General features: G+C 34.0%; 1 protein-coding gene across 1 annotated transcript; it reads right to left on the reverse strand.

Moving 5' to 3' along the window:
• Nucleotides 1–1,259: 1,259 nt before the first annotated feature.
• On the reverse strand, nt 1,260–18,915 carry LOC140448370 (C-type lectin mosGCTL-7-like). Its single transcript, XM_072541457.1, has 4 exons — nt 18,745–18,915; nt 7,341–7,438; nt 7,153–7,261; nt 1,260–1,628 (listed from the first exon to the last, which is right to left on the reverse strand). The coding sequence occupies exons 1-4, from the start codon at nt 18,851–18,853 to the stop codon at nt 1,378–1,380; spliced, it is 567 nt and encodes a 188-aa protein (XP_072397558.1). The 5' UTR covers nt 18,854–18,915; the 3' UTR covers nt 1,260–1,377.
• Nucleotides 18,916–19,847: the final 932 nt, after the last annotated feature.

The following is a 19,847-nucleotide window of genomic DNA, read 5'->3' on the forward strand; positions in this document are numbered from 1 at the left end:
ACTTCTTCTCCATTGTATTCACGAAGTAGACTCCAATTTTCAGTCTTTAGTCGGAACACATCCAGATACAGAGCTTAAATTAAATGAAGTCCAAGTTAAAAAAGCTCACAAAATTACATATTTGTAAACTGTCATAACAGACCAACTAGATCCAGACAGAAATAAAACGAAGAATAGCAATGACTAAAACTACTTTTATGAAAATTGAAGACATTTCTTTACAATAATCATCTTAGTTCAGAACTAAGACAAAGAATAGTGCTATATTTGGTCTGTACTTTTGTATGGAGCAGAAATGTGGATATGGATTCATAGACGGATGCTGAAGATCACTTTGACAGCAAGAAAAACTAATGAAGAAGTTCTAAGGGGGGTCAACAGAGATATAGAATTGCTAAAGACTGTTAAACACCGGAAAATGTCTTACCTGGGACATATAGTGAGGGGAAATCGATATAGAATACTACAACTGATCGTTAAAGGCAAAATAGAAGGCCGTAGAGGTGTAGAAAAAATCAGATTTCTTGGTTATAAAACATTTTTGAATGGGCTCTAATTGCAAATCTAGGACAATTGTTCTATGTGGCAGAAGATCGAGAAGCCATCATAATGGTGATCGCTAACGTCAGATAATTTTGATATGGTACGTGAAGAAGATTAAAGATCTTCCACAGACAGACCTCACCAATATCAATTCATTTACTCCTTTTGCTAATGACACTACTATTACCTGCAAAGATTATGATGTTAATGCAGCCAGGTCATTCTTGTTGCTCAATTAGGATCTGCAACTTTTCTGATGAGAAGACTGAATGTGTACCTCAATTCACTCTAAAACAGACCTATTTTGTATTGTGTCATTTACCCATCAGCTATACAATTTTGGCATAAAGTCTGAAGAAGTTAAAGATGCCTTGTGAGGCGTAAGACCCCACGTCTAATCCCCCTTCGTTATCTGGGCCTGTAACCAGTACTTTATAACCAATAACCACTAAAACCTGGCATTTTATTACTGGATATTTGATAATAGGTCCATTAAAACTTATATTTAAGCCATATTCTTTCTAAATGTTTCACTTTTCCATAAATTTAAGTTATTTGTATATGAATTAGTTTGGCGAAAGTTATCCCAAATCATACTTATTGATCATTGTATTACATGAGGTTTTTTGTCTCTTGGTAATATGTTTTATGTGCTTTTTGTGGCAAATGTAGAACTATTTATTTCTACTGTCTGTTTGGTATCGAAATCAAACCAATAAATTATGAATTTTTAATTATAAAAAATTTTTATTTAACAAAATAATTTGTGTTAAATATCACATCTAATACTTTTCGTAAAATATTAGTTAGTTGCGTTCAAAATAATGTCAAAAATCATAGAGCCCCCGTAGGGCCCCAATTTTCTACATATCTTTCACAAATGAAATTTAGTGGCACGTTGCAGTCTCCCTCAACCCAATTGAGCTGGGCGCCGAATATCTGCACTAGTATACACTTATGAGCATTCTGTACTGGATGACCGGGGGGCCAGTTGCTGTAGTCAATTTCTCTTCCATAAGGTATCCACAAATATTTATGGTCATCTATGAATCTTGCTCCCCCAATCCAATATCGATTATGGATACCTATAAATGAACAAAAAATTTGAATTCTTGAAATCTGGAATATTATATAAATTTATTCTGCCACTAACGACCGGTTTCGCATATTATAATTTGCTATGCATCTTCAGGTCAACGGTAAATGTAAACTAAATGCTAAAAATATAATAACCCGTATTAGGGTGCTGTCTGGTACAGAATATACAGCAATTATGCCAATATTATATGTGTGTGATTATTAAATATGATTTTAAATTGATTAAATAAAAAATTAAGTAAAAAATGATTTAGTAAAATTGAAATTAAATAAATATTACCTTAATGCTAAAAATATTACTTACATACTTCGGTATATAAGTAATATTTATTTTATTTCCCTGTAGGGGAGAAGGGGGCTCCTTCAGACAGGGTGCAGCTTCAGACATTGATATTGTGGGTAAATTTAAGGACTCGGGTTTGCAACACTGACATCAAAACATTCCATTACTACTCATATTGTAGTTAAGTCTGTAGAGCAGTGCAGTAAAGGGTTCATGTCATAAAGTGAAAAGTTAGTTTTTGGTAGTTGAAAGTCAAATTTTTGAATTGAAGGTAAGATGTGTTTTTTATTAGAAGATAAGATTTAGGATAATTAACATTTCCAAAACAGTCCCACACGGGACCTTGCGTTTGGCTCATCAGTCAGGTTGGATGACCACTTGCAATTTCGTTTATGTGATGCAGCACTTTACAAAATGTTCAGGTTCCTTTGAAAAGAGAAGAATGCTTCTATTTTGCGACAATCATGGGAGCCACTTGTCAATTGAGGCAATAGAACTAGCAAGAGCTAATAGCATGCATATTCTAACAGTTCCACCCCATTGTACCCACATGATGCAACCACTGGATGTGGGATTGATGAAACCTTATAAAACGTATCATAATGCTGCAATTGATTCATGGTTGAAGTCTAACCCAGGCCAACGTTTTGGAATCTATCACGTGGCCGCATGTGTTGGAATAGCACATGGCCGTGCCATGTTACCACAGAGCATTATAAATTCTTTCAAAAAAACAGGAATATTTCCAGTTGACAGGCACATTTTCACCGACAATATGTTTGCTCCCAGTTTGGTCAGTGAGAGACCTAATCCTTCAGACGAAACTCTTCCTGATGAACGTCTAACATGCCAACTAGCTGCAAGTCTACCAACTTTAGAATCTGAAAAATCAGCCTCATCTCCCAAAATTTCAAGCGAAAACTTTCAGTAACCAATAGACACTCCATCAACATCAAGCTGCCAAAACTCTACGCCTATGCCCTATCAACAGCATGGCTGTTATTTAAGTCCTGAGGAGATACGAGGATATCCAAAATTGAAATTCAATACCAGCTCCAAGAAACCAAGAGAAAAGGAGAAAAGCAGAATAATAACTGACACCCGAGAAAAGCTTCTTCTGGCAGAAAAACAGATCTATAAAAAAACAAAGAAAACCACCAATTCTAATGCTGAACGTACTAAATCTACAAAAAGAAAACTACTTTTTGAAAATGAGAGGATGAGAAGACAATTGATGATGAAAATGGCAAAAACTGTAATGATAAAGTATTAGAAGAACCACGGCAAAATTTTGGCAGGAGTGAATTGAAAATTGAAGATTTTGTGCTGGTTAAATTTGGGACTTTAAAAAAAAGATGTGTACTATGTTGGCAGAATAATTGCTAAATGTGATGATGGGGATGTTGAAATTTCATTTTTGAGAATGTAATCTAAAGTAACTTATAAATTTTTCTACCCCATCGTACCAGATATCTCTAGTAATTCTTTATCAGAAATGGTAGCCCTTTTGCCAACTCCTTCTGAGCAGGGTACAAAGCGACAGAAATCATTATTGTCTTTTTCAGTTTCATTGGAAAACTTCAATATGCATTAGGGGTTTGATTAAGTATCATAATATAGTTTAAAATATTGTAATAAATAATTTCTAAAACATTTATATGAGGTTGTCATTTTTTCAATTGTGTCTGAAGCTGTCCCATTCTCCGTTCAGACGTTTTTGAAAAAGTGGTTTTGATTTTTTTACAAGTATAGGGTTTAATACTAAAAGTGAAAGTTGGGTGAACAATGTATTTTATGAATATTTTCTTTCTTTATTTGGTGAGGTATTTAGAGTGATATGACAGTTCAAATTTTTATATCTGAAGGAGCTCCACTCTCTTCTACTGTTGACCTGCATAGCAAATTATAGTATACGAAACCGAAAAATTATTTTTAATTCTTGAATTTATAAATACATTTTTTTAAATGAACATAAACAAGATGGAGTAACGAATTAATTAAATATAGCTACCTGGAATTCTAGAGTGTCGAGAGAAGGTAGCTCGAAATGGAACAAAAATAAAGGCAAACACAACAACAATTATGGGAAAAGTCTCGATAGCTCCTGTGACTAAATAATTTAATATGACAATGAAATTCATAGCGATGAATTACAATTATACACCGTTAGCGATGTTACAACGTAACGTTATAAAATAGTGACGAATAATTTCAAAATTTGACAAAAGTTTACGAAGCTAGTGTGTACAGGTAATTAAAACAGACGATAAAACAAACGATAATAATAATTTAAAGGTTGATTCAAGAGGAAGGAAACAAATAAAATTGGATGATTCAACCAAATAGGTCATTAGTCACAGTACAAGAATTTTATTACAAAAAGGAATTATCAAGTATAAAAAATGCTTCTCGTCCATATTACCAACTATAAAAAATTTAATGAAAATATTCCGAAAATATCAAGACGCGTTTTGTTACGTACTTTACGTGAAATGAACTTTAGGTATTTGAAGAGAAAGAAGAACAGCACCATTATTGAAAGAGAAGAAATCATTTTAAAAAAGATAAAAAAAACATATACAGATGAAACATGGTTAAATGAAGGACTGTAACAAAAATTTGGCATGATTTTAACGTGATTTTAATGTGTAAAAGCCGCATCTCGAAAGGTAAACCTTAATATACAAAATTTCTCACTTTTTTAAGACTTAATTTTATAATCAAAAATGTTAATTTATTTGCAGTATATATAGTCCGTCTAGAAAGTATCCGGAATTTTATATTTTTCCTAATTTTAATAGATTTCCTTTTTGTAACATTTTAAGACAAAAGTAATGCATCAAGTAGGTTTTGCCGATAGTAGGTTATGGACAAAATCGCATGACAACACCATCTGTCAAATATTGTTGTTTGTAAACAGTCTTAAGATTTGTGAAATAATGTCGCAAGTAGAAAAAAGAAAAGTGGTGAAATATTTGTATAGAAAAAATGTCCGAAACGTTAAAAAATTAGTGCAATTGACTGAACTCGGAAAAAGTGCAGTGTATGAGACAATAAACAATTTAAATGCTTTAGTGGCTTTAGGACGACAAAATCCGCCCCTAGGGTTTCGAAAATTAGCGAAAAGATTTGGAAATCAACGAAGATAAAAGTGTGCGCAGAAACTGTCCGCTTGTCACTAAAAAACAAGGCTAAATATCAAGGAATCCAAAAAAAATCCCTACAATGACACCTCTGCAATGGCAACGAAGAATAGATTTTTGTCAACGTTGTCGAGAAGATAATTTTAATAATTTCTTTATATCTGATGAAAGTTGTTTCCAGCTTGGTGCAAATCATCTAAAAGTCCTATCAAGAGAAAATGTTACCGTTCAAATTTTCAAATTTCCCACTAAAATAATGGTTTAGGGAGCAATATCTCAGCGTGGTGCTACACCTCTCTGTATAGTTAATGGTACTGTTGATAGTGCGAAATATTGTAACATCCTAAATGGTTTTCTTCTTGAAACGGCTCCTGTTTTATATCTAGAGGGGTAGCGTTTTCAGCAAGATAATTCAAGATGCCATACTTCTGCTTATACTCAAGCTTGGATGCAAAAACACGAATTGGCAACAATTCCGTGGCCAGCAGCATCTCCAGATCTTAGCCCCATTGTAAACATATGGGGGCTGATGAAGATTGAAGTGGAATGAGCAGCGCCACGAGATAAAGAAGGTTTGATTCGGTCAGTTTTACAGGCTTGGAACGCCATTACCGAAAGTTATGGCCTTGATCAGGATCAAGCAGGCTTCACGGCAGGAAGATCATGCATAGACCACATATACACACTGGAATAACTGTTGGAAAAGAAAAAAGCAAAAAATAGAGATATACACTTGGTATTTGTGGATCTGAGAAAGGCGTATGACTCTGTACCAAGGTCAGAACTATGGGAGGCAATGTACAAATTAGAAATACAGACGGAACTCATAGAAGCTACAAAAACTCTGTTTAAAGAAAATAAAGTGTCCATTAAAATGGGAACAAGAATCATAGGAGACTTCACCACAACAAAAGGGCTCCTGCAGGGTTGTTCCACATCTCCAACCCTATTCAAAATATACTTAGAGAAAGCCTTGACTACATGAAAAAGAAAATGCGAAGGCATGGGAGTACCGGTACGGAACGAATACCTATATACGTTAAGTTTTGCAGACGATCAAGTAGTGATTGCACAAGACCAAGACGACCTCAGCTACATAATGAAGAAACTACAAGAAGAATATACCAAGGCTGGCCTAGATATTAACCTCGCGAAAACAGAGTACCTATCTACAAGTGAAGAAGGCATAGAAGATCTACAGATTGATGACAACGTAACAATCAAAGGAAAGGATAAATTCAAATACCTGGGGTTTATAATCACGAAAAAGGCAACAACAGAGGAAGAAATTACACAAAGATTAGGACAAACAAGAACAGCAATCCGACAACTTAACTCAGTATGGTGGGATAGACACCTAAATATGAAGACAAAAACGCAGATTTATAAAACATTAGTGCGAAGTATTATGACATATGGGGCTGAAAATTGGATCATAAACAAGAAAAACAGCAGTAAGATAGTAGCAACAGAGATGGAATGCCTGCGAAGATGCTGCAGAGTAACAAGAATGGATAGGAGAAGTAATGACGAAATAAAGCAAAGAACATCAATAGAAACAGACATACTAACATATATAGAACAAAAAAGACTAAAGTGGTATGGACATGTAAGAAGAACTAGCGACAGCAGATGGATAAAGAGAATAACCGAATGGAGCCCCACAGGAAGGAGGAAAAGAGGACGACCCCGAAAATCCTGGAGGAACGAAGTAGACGACGCCATGAGTAAGAGAGGACTAAACGATGGAGAATGGAACAACAGAGAGAGATGGAAACGGTTTTGAGCGAGGGAAGGCAGTGAATACTGTAGAATCCCTAAATATATATATATATATATATATATATATATATATATATATATATATATATATATATATATATGGCCTTGATCTAATTTCGGGTGTACCGGACGTTTAGTTAAGTGTTTAGATTTAAATGGAGGTTATATAAGTAAATGAGATAAATTATTTGTTAAAATTTTATGTTTCAAGTGATAGAAATAAATACCGTAAAATTATAATTCTGCTTTCTTTTTTCCGGATACTTTCTAGACAAACTATAATTATATCGAAAATTGTATTACCTTGTTCTCTTACGAACTTTCCGATTTTTTCATTCTCTCTTGCTGAATTAATTGATAGCAATTTCATCTGAAGGGTTTCACAAAGTTTCACAGCATTTATCCAACTCTCCTATAAACAAATAAAATTAATAAAAAAGTTGTATCTATCAAAAATAAGAGCCCTTTATGAAATATTTAAAGTTCTTTACCGTTACGTGAAGGCCCAAATAATAGAGTTTATTTTCAAAACGAAGTAATGGCAGAGTCGATAGTCCTCCATTCTCGAAGTTTTTTTCCCATTGAGGTTCTAAAAATAATTAAAATAGAATATCCCATTGTAGCAATCAAAAATATTTAGAGAAAAACAAATATTACGATTAAAATGTGCTGCTAAACGACACAAAACAAAAAAAAATCCCAGGAGACGAAGACAAAGTTTTATTATCTCACCAAATACCATATGTAATGTCATTTTAAAATAATTTAATATCTTATATGGTGGAGTGCAGATGTTGAAACATGTCTTCTATTTTATCGTTCTTATATCAGGTCCATTATAGATTATGGCTCTGAAATTTACGGATCCGCTAGTACAATATTTTAGGTCGTATAGACGTTTTTATAAACATCTATACGACCGATATAAACATTTTTTTCCGTGGCCGGTCTCCGCTTTCATGGAGGAGGAGCTCCGAACTGAGTAGGGGCTCTTCTGTACTTCGCGGAAGACAGACTGGGCGGGGGATATCCTCAACCTCGACACGGCACGTCCCATATGGCGGATAGGGAAAGTTCCTGCAGATATGCAGGACAGGTACGAATAAGGCATTGCCAAATAAGTACCCGCGGATCAACTGAGGATATGACATTAGGCAGCAGGTCATTACTGGATTAAGGCTGTGGGAAGTAAAAATCCTGTAGGCTTAATTCCAGGTACTCACGGGCGACACTCACATTATGAGTTAAGCGGCTGTGATACTGCGATCTTAGGGCACTCTTTTGTCCTGGAGTTTGAGAAATCGGCTTCGAAGGCGGAGAAACTAAGACTTTTAGTGAACGGCATAAGGATGCAGAAGGCAAGGAGAAACCACTGCATTAAAGACTTCTTGTAAGTATCTCTAGTACAATTATCATGGTGATAAAAAACTTTAAGATTCCGACTACTGATCATGAAAATCGGAATTCAAGATCCGGCAGGGAAGGTAAATCTAGCTCAAACCGTGAGGCCTTCCAGGTCGTTATCAAGAGAAATCCTCACGAACCAAACTACATTCTAGATGATGGATCACTAAGAGTATTGCGAACAGCCATAAAGATAGGTACATGGAACGTTAGAACAATGTACGAGGCGAGAAATATCTATAATGCCATTCAAGAAATGGAAAGACTCTCAATTAATATCATGGGAATAAGCGAAATGCGCTGGACAAATACGGGATACCGAGTTATCAAAGATCACAAAATATTCTACTCAGGAAATCTTAAGAACGAACATATAAATGGAGTGGGCCTAATTATGAATAATAAAATCGCCAACTGTGTAAGTCACTTTGTACCTGTATCAGAAAGGATGCTCTTAGTTCAGCTAAACACAACTCCCATAAAAACAAACATTATTCAAGTATACGCTCCTACAGCGGACGCCCCAGAAGAAATCAAAGAAGAATTTTACAATGACCTTACTAATATTGCCAAAAGGATTCGGAAAAACGAAATAATACTAATAATGGGAGACTTTAATGCCAAAGTTGGCAAAGGACAAAGTGGAAATTTAGTGGGATCCTTTTGTCTAGGGGAACGTAATGAACGCGGAGACCGTTTGATTGAATTTGCAACTGAACAACAGCTCGTAGTAACAAACACCTTTTATGATCTTCCTCCAAGACGACTATATACGTGGAAATCTCCCCAGGATACTCCAGATCACACGGTACGAAATCAAATAGACTATATTCTTATTAACAAACGATTTAGAAACTCTATAACATCTGTTAAAGCGTACCCGGGATCCGACATAAATTCGGACCACAATCCACTTATCGCCAAAATGAAACTTAGTTTAAAGAAAATTCAAAGACCAAAAATTATGAAGTACGATATTAACCAACTGAAAAATAAAACAGTAAAGGAAAAGGTACAAAAACGCCTAAAAGAAAAAACGTGGGCTCGTACAGAAAAACCATGGGCCCGTACAGAAACAGATAACACAGATGTAGAACTAGAAAATTTGCACAAAGTAAGTCAAGAAATAACAGAGAAATACTTAAAACCTGAAAAAACAAATAAAAAGGAATGGATGACGGAGGAGATTCTATTTATGATGGAAGACAGAAGAAACGCTAAAGATAATAAGAATTACTACAACAACATAAATAATGAAATATAAAGGGCTATTAAAATAGCAAAAGAAAAATGGTTTAGCTCTAAGTCAGTACAACAGTAACAGAGATAGAGTCAGTACAACAAAAACATGATTCATTTAACCTCCATAAAAAGATTAAAGGAGCGGCAGGCTTATATAAACACAAGAACACTGGATTCCTGACAGATAATCAGGGAAACATAGTACTGGAAATAGAGCATAAAAGAGATATTTGGATTAAATACGTAGAAAAAACTTTCGAAGATATACCAAGTAACACTGGTATTACAACAAACACCAATTGCGAATCTGGACCACCATTTACAGTCGAAGAAGTAAAATATGCCATCAAAAGCACCAAAGATGGTAAAGCAGTAGGCCCTGATAATTTTCACTCAGAATTCTTAAAACTTATGGACTATGATGGCATAAAATGGTTGACAAATATATTTAACAGTATATATGATACGGGCGTGGTTCCCCAAGAGTGGTTAGTGTCAACTTTTATAAATCTTCCAAAAAAACCCAATGCAAGAAAGTGGGAAGACTATAGAATTATAAGCCTTATGAGCCATTTACTTAAAACATTTCTAAAGGTCATTCACAAAAGAATATATACAAAATGTGAGGAACAACTAACAAGAACACAATTTGGATTTCGTGATGCTCTGGGAACACGGGAGGCCCTTTTTGCTATACAGGTGCTATTTCAGAGATGCAGGGATGTAAATTGTGACATAAAAGTATGCTTTATAGATTACCAGAAGGCATTTGACAGAGTAAAACATGACAAATTAATGACTCTAATGCAAGAAATTGGAATTGACAACAAAGATCTTAGAATTATCAGAAACATTTACTACAATCAAACGGCCAAAATCAAAATAGAAGACCAGTTAACTGATAAAATTGCAATAGAACGTGGAGTACGACAGGGCTGTATTTTGTCTCCATTGTTGTTCAACATTTATTCTGAATGGGTATTTAAGGAAGCTTTAGACGGTTGTGCGAAAGGAATACTAATAAACGGTGAATGGTTGAATAACATTAAATATGCAGATGACAGTATAGTTTTTGCCGATAATCTGAATGACTTAGAGATATTAACAAATCGCATAACAGAAGTCAGCAACAGATACGGACTAGCTCTTAACATAAAGAAAACCAAATTTATGACAATTAGTAAAAAACCAATACTAAACGCTCAACTTACAATCAACCAACAGAATATCGAAAGAGTCGAGCAATATACATATCTAGGCCCCAATTTAAATAGCCAATGGGACCACTCAACAGAAATTAAACAGCGAATAATAAAAGCAAAAGCGGCATTCGTTAGAATGAGAACCATTTTCAACAGTCGAGACATATCATTAAAAACAAAATGCCGTCTATTGAACTGCTACATATTCACAGTTCTGCTCTACGGAATGGAAGCATGGACACTGACTGTTGCATCTATGAATCGGCTCGAAGCTTTCGAAATGTGGTGTTATGGGCGCATCTTACGTATATCCTGGGTTGACAGAGTTACTAATGTGGAGGTCTTGCGTAGAATGGGGAAAGAATGTGAAATTCTCATGACCGTCAAAACTAAAAAGTTGGAATATCTAGGACATGTAATGAAAAATCAAGAACGTTACGGCCTTCTCCAACTGATTCTCCAAAAGAAAGTAAATGGTAAGAGAGAACCGGGAAGAAGACGCATTTCCTGGCTTCAAAATTTACGAAAGTGGTATAACACGACTACCACTGACTGTTCCGCGCTGCAATAAATAAAGTAAAGATAGCCGTGATGATCGCCAACATCCGAAACGGATAGGCACTTTAAGAAGAAGATATGGTGGAGTGCAGATGTTGAAACATGTCTTCTATTTTATCGTTCTTATATCAGGTCCATTACAGATTATGGCTCTGAACTTTACGGATCCGCTAGTACAATATTTTAGGTCGTATAGATGTTTTTATAAACACAATTTTGTAGTGTTACATGGGTGCTATGAGATCTACCCCTATTGAACCACTTTATGATGAGACAATGGAACCGTCCAGTAAATTTAGAAGAGAATATCTCAGTCAAAAATTTCTCCTTAAAGTTCGTTGTTACAACACTTGTTTATATAAAGATAGTAGTTTAAATTATTTCGACTTAGCAAATAAATATTGGACGCACAAGAATTCTCCACCGTTATGCGACGCTTTCGAAATACTGAAAATAAAGATACTGAACTTACAGTTGCAAATAAAGTGGTACATTTTAAAGATTTCTTTGAGTTACTGGATCAAGTACATATAATACAACCTATTTATCATGAGAACCCTTTAATAAGTCGTATTATTTTAAACATTTATCTGACAAATTGTCCAAAATCTATTTGTATTTATACAGACGCATCTAAAAGTTCAAACGGTACTGGTTGTGCTTTTTATATTCCAGATAAATTGATAGAAAAAATTTTTAAGCTGCCCACAAATTTCTCTATTTTTAGTGCCGAAGCTGCAGCCATATATGAGGCTATAATTTATGTTAAATTTGCATCATATACTTAGTTCAGCAGTAATTTTATCTGATCCATTATCTGTACTTACAGCTATTCAAAAACCGCAACTACCATGTAGTACTTCTAGTCCATACATTTTTTAAATTAAAAAATGCTTATTTGAAATTAATAAATACACCAAAAAAATACAATTGATGTGAATCAAAGCACATTTAGGACTTACATATAATGAACACGTAGACCAGTTAGCTAAAAATTCCATCATTCATGGAACACTAACCAACTATCAACCTTGCATTATAGATGATTTTGCTTGTTCAAGAACTGAACAAATGAAAAACTCGAAAGCACACTAGGAAAAGTAGGGGAGGTGGGCCTAAGACGGGATATGTAGGTAAAACGAGAAATGCTATTTTGGACAACACGGCAATGTCGCTAGTTTAGTTTTCCTACGGCTAAGTGTGACGCATACCGGTTATTGTTTATGTGTGTTGTCGTCGGTGCAATTTTACAAGTAAAACGTAAGTATTATTTTTTTTATGATTTATGTAAAGGGTCGAGCTGATATTTATGATAACCTAACGAGTTCCTAGCATGTGCAAAACGCATAGTATTCAGTCGCTGCTGTGTTTACGCGAACTCGATAAGGTTAGGTTAGATTTCATGCATGAACTTCTGCTGCCAGTGTCACACAGTCCTTACGCGCTAAATTTAAAAGTGTGGCCGTAGAGTGTAGGTAAAACGGGATATACCGTTTTACCTACATATCTCTTTTATATGATTTCATTTATTTCCAGATGCCTTCCAATTATAAAAGGAAATCTAACCACAATTCGTGGTCCGAAGAGTCGATGGCTAGAGCCCTTGAGTCTGTACGAGATGGTACTCATGGTTTTCTGAGTGCTGCGAAAACGTTTAATGTTCCCAAGTCAACACTAGAACGAAGATTTAAGGATACAAATCAAGTAGCAAAATGAACCGCAAAGAAATTTGGCAGCAGGAAGTTAACATTCCCGGTTGAATTGGAACAAAAGTTAGTAGAATATGCAAAAAATATGGAAATGATGTTATATGGATTAACAACAAGAAGTATTCGTAGAGTTGCATTCCAATTGGCTGAAATTAATAATATCGAACATCATTTCAACAAGACCACCAAACTAGCTGGATGGCACTGGTTACGTTCGTTTTTGCAGCGACATAAGCTCTCTTTGCGATTGCCAGAAGCTACTTCTGCAGCTAGGGCTCGAGGCTTCCACAAACAAGCAGTAACAATTTTTTTTTTTTATATTTTGGAGCCCCTTCAAGATAAGATGAAGTTTACTTTAAATCGAATTTTAAATGTGGACGAAACGGGGATCACAACAGTGCAAGGTCGTCTATCAAAGGTAGTGGCCTTGAGAGGTAGAAAACAAGTGGGTACACTCACATCAGCAGAGCGTGGTGAGTTATCGACTGAAGTGATCTGCATGAGCGCTAGTGGAATATTCATCCTACCGATGATCATTTTTCTCAGGGTAAATATGAAGCAGCACTTTATGCATGGCCTTCCACCAGGAACTTTGGGAGTAACACATAAATCTGTCTGGATGTAGATTGATCTATTCACTAAATGGTTTGATCACTTTCTCATCCACACTCAAGCCTCTAAAGACAATCAATCCAGCATTACTAATACTCGATGGACACAAAACCCACACTCAAAATATTGCCGCTATAGAAAAATCAAGGGAGAATGGTGTGACAATTTTATGTTTACCTCCACACTGCAGTCACCGTATGCAGCCACTAGATGTTTCATTTATGGCACCGCTAAGTACCTTTTATACTGCACAAGTGGAAGTTTGGCTGAGGCAAAATCCAGGCAAGTGTGTAACTCTACCTTAAATTAGTTCATTATTTGGCCATGCTTATCTACAAGCTTCAACACGGTTGAACGCCATAAATGGGTTCAAGAAGACCGGAATCTATCCAGTAAACCCTACTGTCTTCACAGATGACATGTTTGCAGCTTCTCTGCCTACAGAGAGACCATTAACTGAGCCTAATGGAGACGATAGCGCAGTATTATCGGAAGAGCCCCCAGAACGCACAGATTCTATTGAAATTCCTAGGGAAGTTACGCCAGTGGAACAAATCGGACAAATCGGGCAGCCACTGGGTTCAATCGAATCCGAGGAAAATGATTTTCCGGTTGAAGACGATATTAGACCATCCACTAGCAAAATTCACCACTATATTTCTCCTCAAAAAATTGCCCCCCACCCAAAGGTGACAGATAAGGTAGCTCCGAAAAAAACAAGGAAGGTGAAGAAAGGTAAAGCGGCTATTCTCACAAGTACCCCTTACAAAGAAGAATTAGAGAAGTCTTTCAAAGAGCAAGAAGGGAAAAATAAAAGAGTGAGCGTTAAAAAAATTAATGCTAATACAAAAATTAAATCTCTTCAAAGCAGTAGCCGAAATAAACAGTCTTCAGAAACAAACATTAAGAATAAAAACAAGTCAATGGAGTTGGATAATATTCAAGTTACAAGAAGGAAAAGGAAGAAGTATATGAAAAAGGAAAGTAGTAGTAGTGAATCCGAAACTGAAGAAGTCAACGTCGCATGTTTATATTGCAGCAACAATTTCTTAGAAGACAGGCCCGGCGAGGGTTGGATAAGGTGCTCTGGTTGCCATAAATGGGCGCATGACGGTTGCGCCGGTGCCGAGGATGACGAGGACACATTTGTATGTGATGTGTGCAAATAATGTCTAATAATCTTTTGTTTCAGTTCTTTTTATAAAAATTAACTTTAAGAATATATCATTTGTGCAAAATTCTTATCCCGTTTTACCTCTATGTTATTTCCTGTTTTACCAACACTTATAGGTAAAAAGGGAAACTGTGCATCTGTTTGAATATAATTTTTTCTGACTACGTTTTTCAGAAGTATTCATAAGTTTGATAACAATGTATTACATAATTGACTAATAAGAGACAAGCACCATAATTGCGTCTTATTTGACTTTATACTTGTGCTTCAGAAAATTTCAAAAGAAAAGTATCCCGTCTTAGGCCCACCTCCCCTACTGTAGTATTTTAACAACACAATACAGTTTGATACAACCAATTATTCCAAAAAAACCTTGGTATAAGAATTTCATCCTCCCTCGCAAATACATAACTATATACCATCAGTAGACTTAGATTTGGCCATGCATGTTATCCTGCACATTTATTTAAAATAAATATATTAGATTCGGATATTTGTCAAGAATGTCAGATTAAAAGTGACTTAAACCACATGTTTTTTTAATTAAACAACCCACCAACAACCTAATTAAAAGAATGATAGACAAGAACGTTCTACTTCCTGTTAATATTCTCTCTACTATCATTCAATGAAAAAAAAAATGTTTGACTGCTTGATAACCTTTTTGTCTGATAGTAAAGTATGCCTATAATTAGTTAGATTTGTAACCTATGTTAAAAAAATATTTAAAAAAAAATTAAAAAAAAGACTAAAAAAAGGAATATAAAAAAATACTTTAAAAAATAGATTTAAAGAGAAAAAAAAATAAATATAAAAAAATAAAAAAGAAGATTATAAAAAATATATTAAAAAAAATAAAAGAAAAGAGAATAAGAAAAAAAATAAAAATATAGTAAAACAATCATTAAGAGGATCTAAACCTCCGAGGTGTTGAATCGGGTTTATGTCCTCACGTAGTGAAAAAAATATACCATAGTTGTATTTATTAACATAGTAGGTAGATATTTTTATTTGTAAGATGTATTTCACATGACGTCTTTCCACAACTGAATTATAATAAAGGTATAATATAGTATTTATTAACATAGTATGTAAATTAGCTAAGTACGGAATAATTATATTACTATTATTATATTAATCATGTTTCACTAATTGACATATTTAAATTTTTTTAATAAAGCTTGATTGAGACTGGGTGAATGACAATTGTCCAAGCCAAGAGAAAAAAAAGCAACAAATTAACAAAAATAACTTAACAAAGTAATTTTAAAGGATTTTCTACGCTTTTTCAGTAAAATGGTGTCACTTTTCCATATAATTTACTGGTATTCGCCTTTAGTATAATCAAATAGCGATCCAACATTGTGTATATGATTGATCTCGGGAGAAAACCATGAATGCCACAAATTAACTAAAATTGAGTTAAGTACGCCATCTAGTAAGTTTTGTTAATATCTATGTTTGGGCATGTCACGAATTAGTACAGTTTTTAAATACCCTATATCGGTAGAAAACTGTGCATATCCGCGCGTAAACGGCTGAAACACTGTCGTGTCAGTGTAGTAAATACATCGTTATGACCACGTGCTTGTGCAGTTCAAGTTTGGTTAGTTAATTCATTTAAAACAATTATGGCAGATAGTGGAAACATATCCACTAAAAAGATAGTGAAAATGAGCAGGTTATACCAAGTCATGAAAAAAATGAAGCTTCAGTCACATGAGTTTGGTGAATTCTGAAAATGCAAACGCTTGAAATGTTGCCACATAGTAAATGAAATGAATAGACAAAGAATTTTAAATCATTTTAATTCATTGACAACAATAATGAACATGTTCATAATGAACAAAATGCGTATTTGGGTTCTCTTATATCATGATGCATCAAAAATCTACATGATGCAATATATCATGATGCAGCCTATATCTACAGGGTCAGAGTTCAGCCAAGGTCAACTGCTAATGCTGAGGATGAGAAAAAACATTACGAAGAAGTACAAGTTTGTGCCAAGTTTTTTCGTGTAATTTATGGTATTCGGTACAGGGGCAAAACTTCAATATCTACAGAAAGGGTTAAAGCAGTCTGGCACGGCTCCTAAAGATAAAAGGGGCGGAATAATTTATAACAAACTGAAGCCGAGTAGTGTTAATAGTGTTAATCAGTTATCCGCGATCGGATACCTGCAGTCAATGTGACGAAATTACTGCAAAAATGAAAGCAGCTGAAACAGACCAGAAAAGTGGACGTACTGAAATAATCAAATTAAAAGCACTTCGAGAGCTCCATCTTCGTAGTGCTCAAGCGTTTTATGACAAGAAAACGGAAAGCAAAAGAAGGCACGAATAGAAAAGAATTATGAAGCTATTGCTATGGACTTACAAAAAAATGTTTCCTTGCCGAATATCTCCACTGCAGTCAATGTGACGAAATTACTGCAAAAATGAAAGCAGCTGAAACAGACCAGAAAAGTGGACTTACTGAAATAACCAAATTAAAAGCACTTCGAGAGCTCCATCTTCGTAGTGCTCAAGCGTTTTATGACAAGAAAACGGAAAGCAAAAGAAGGCACGAATAGAAAAGAATTATGAAGCTATAGCTATGGACTTCCAAAAAAATGTTTCCTTGCCGAATATCTCCACCAATGATGTATATTACCGCCGACATCTTTCGATTTACTCTTTTAACATCCATGTGTTATCAAATGCTGATTCTCATTTTTATACATATCCAGAGTTTATTGCTAAAAAGGAATCAGATGAAGTGTGTTCGTTTCTTTTCGATTTTATTATGCATCATTTGTCTCCAATTGTTCAACATCTACAAATTTTCTGTGACGGAGCAGGTGGACAAAACAAAAACTATACAGTGGTAAGGTTTATTCATTACACGGTATCAGTAGTAAAACGTCTTCAATCTATTACAATAACATATCCCGTTAGAGGCCTTTCTTAGCTTGAGTACGATAAAAAATATGGGCCTTACTAACATTAAAAAAAGAATGGAAACGCCTGCTGATTGGGAGGAAAATATGATAGCTTCTCGCACAAAACCTGTCCCATTTAATGTAACTTTAGTATCTCAGTGTTTCATCATGGGATGGATTGAATTTTTTAACGATAGATATGTCAAAAAAGCTCCTTTTGATATGCAATAAATTAAAGAGGTGATGTGTGTTAATATTCATGTTCGCGCTGTATTTCACCGAGATTCATATAATAGTAGCAGGATATAATATATATATATAACTTGAGGACCCCATCCGTTCTTCCGTTCAAGCTAAAAAGTCGCATAAATTGCCACTTTCGGAATTTGAACTACCCATGCAATCATAGGTACTTCAATTTTATTGCTATTAACGAAGACAAGTTCAAAGACAATGTTTTTGTCAAAGTTTTGCGAATCAGAACAAGCAAAAGAAATGTACATGAGTATACCTCATGAAATGAAGATAAAAAAAATAATTCAAATCTTGAGGAATTGCAGCCTGTTACAATGAAGAAATGTTTGGCTCAGAAAAGAAACGCACCTATATAGACTTTCATGATTTTCTTCCATAAAAGATTGACACGTGACTGATGTTTTCCTATTTTTTACAAAAACTGTTTGTTTCATTGGTTTAGTTTTAAGTACTAGTTTTTAGTAGTAAATGTTAATGATAAATGTTTTGGAATATAATATATCGGGCATACATTTAATTTTTACACGGTATTTAACTGTAAAATTTATTTTTTTCAATAAAATATTTTGTGACACTCATGGTTTTCTTTCGAGACCCTTCATATATTGTTTATAAATAAAAAATGACGTATAAACTTTTGCATACTTTGTTTATTACATATTGTTATCACCAAATTTATCAAAATCAGTTGTTAGACACCTGTATCAAAGAGTGTCTTGGGAAAATCGTTACTTGCGGTCTACTATAAGTATTTAATAATTGTACGTAAGAAAAGAATAAGAGAAAAATAAAAAAAAATATATGAAGACTACTTACTTGAAGAAACCCGTACAGTATTTATAGTATTGGAATCATCTCTAATGTAAGCTTCACTTATAGAAACAAACAGAAAGACTACTGTAAGACATGTTGCTGTAATCTTCATCTTTGGTGAATATTCGTCGGCACAGCTGTTTTAAAACGTACGTTTTTAATCGGTTTTATACTCAACTTACACGATGCTCAATTAAACGGTCAAAGGGTTAATATAGATAAAAAAAATATAAAACAATTTTAATGTTAATAGATAAAACTTTGCACTGTTAAATTAGAGAAACTACACTGAACGACAAAAAAGTGGCCACCCTATAAATTTTCGAAAATAAAATGTCATTGGAAGTTTTATGCACTGTTTCATATTGCGTCTCAATTTAAATATTTATTGCGATCATTTATGCTTGTTTTCTATAGTTTGACGATTATGTGGTTGTTTCTGTAGTCGCTGTTTATCTTCTAAGCTGAAAACAGTTAATTAAACAGTAACTTAGCTTTTCAAACGTGGATTTGGACTAGTGAGTAATTAAAATATGGTGTTACCTATAGTAGTTGTTGCTCGAATTATTGCATTGCTACAAGATGGAAGAAGTCAAGTTTATGTATCCGAAACTTAAGATATTCTTACAAATTATAAAAAATTAATAAAAATTATAAAAAATTATAAAAAATTATTTAAAATTATAAAAAAATGAAAAACATATTAAAATTAAATAAACTTACATAAAAATAACTAAAATTACACGAAATTAAATTAAAAGTGAATAAAATTAAATCAAATTATATAAAATTAAATAAAATCAAATAAAATTAAGTAAAATTAAATAAAATTATATAAAATTAAATACAAATTAATAAAAATAAATAAAATTAAGTAAAGTTAAGTCAAATAAAATTAAATTACATAAAAATAACTAAAATTATACAAAATAAATAAAATTTTAAAAAATTTAATAAAATCAAATCAAATTTGGGTAAACTGATCCATTTTCAAAAGTGTATATAGCACCTTGATTAAACGTTTGTAAATTATAGTAAGGGTACCTATGCATGGGTATTGATGTAAGGAAGCAAACTAAAATTAATTTCAAGTAATCCTTTATTTA

Source organism: Diabrotica undecimpunctata, chromosome 8, assembly GCF_040954645.1.
Source record: "Diabrotica undecimpunctata isolate CICGRU chromosome 8, icDiaUnde3, whole genome shotgun sequence".
In the NCBI taxonomy this organism is placed as follows: Eukaryota; Metazoa; Arthropoda; class Insecta; order Coleoptera; family Chrysomelidae; genus Diabrotica; species Diabrotica undecimpunctata.

What these genes read in the sequence shown, in the direction of transcription:
- LOC140448370 (XM_072541457.1), bottom strand. Translation starts at nt 18,853, where the DNA reads ATGAAGATTACAGCAACATGTCTTACAGTAGTCTTTCTGTTTGTTTCT. An exon ending in TACTGTACGGGTTTCTTCAA is followed by an intron (nt 7,439 to 18,744) that starts GTAAGTAGTCTT and finishes AATTATTTTTAG; the next exon opens with AACCTCAATGGGAAAAAAAC. An exon ending in AAAGTTCGTAAGAGAACAAG is followed by an intron (nt 1,629 to 7,152) that starts GTAATACAATTT and finishes GTTCATTTATAG; the next exon opens with GTATCCATAATCGATATTGG.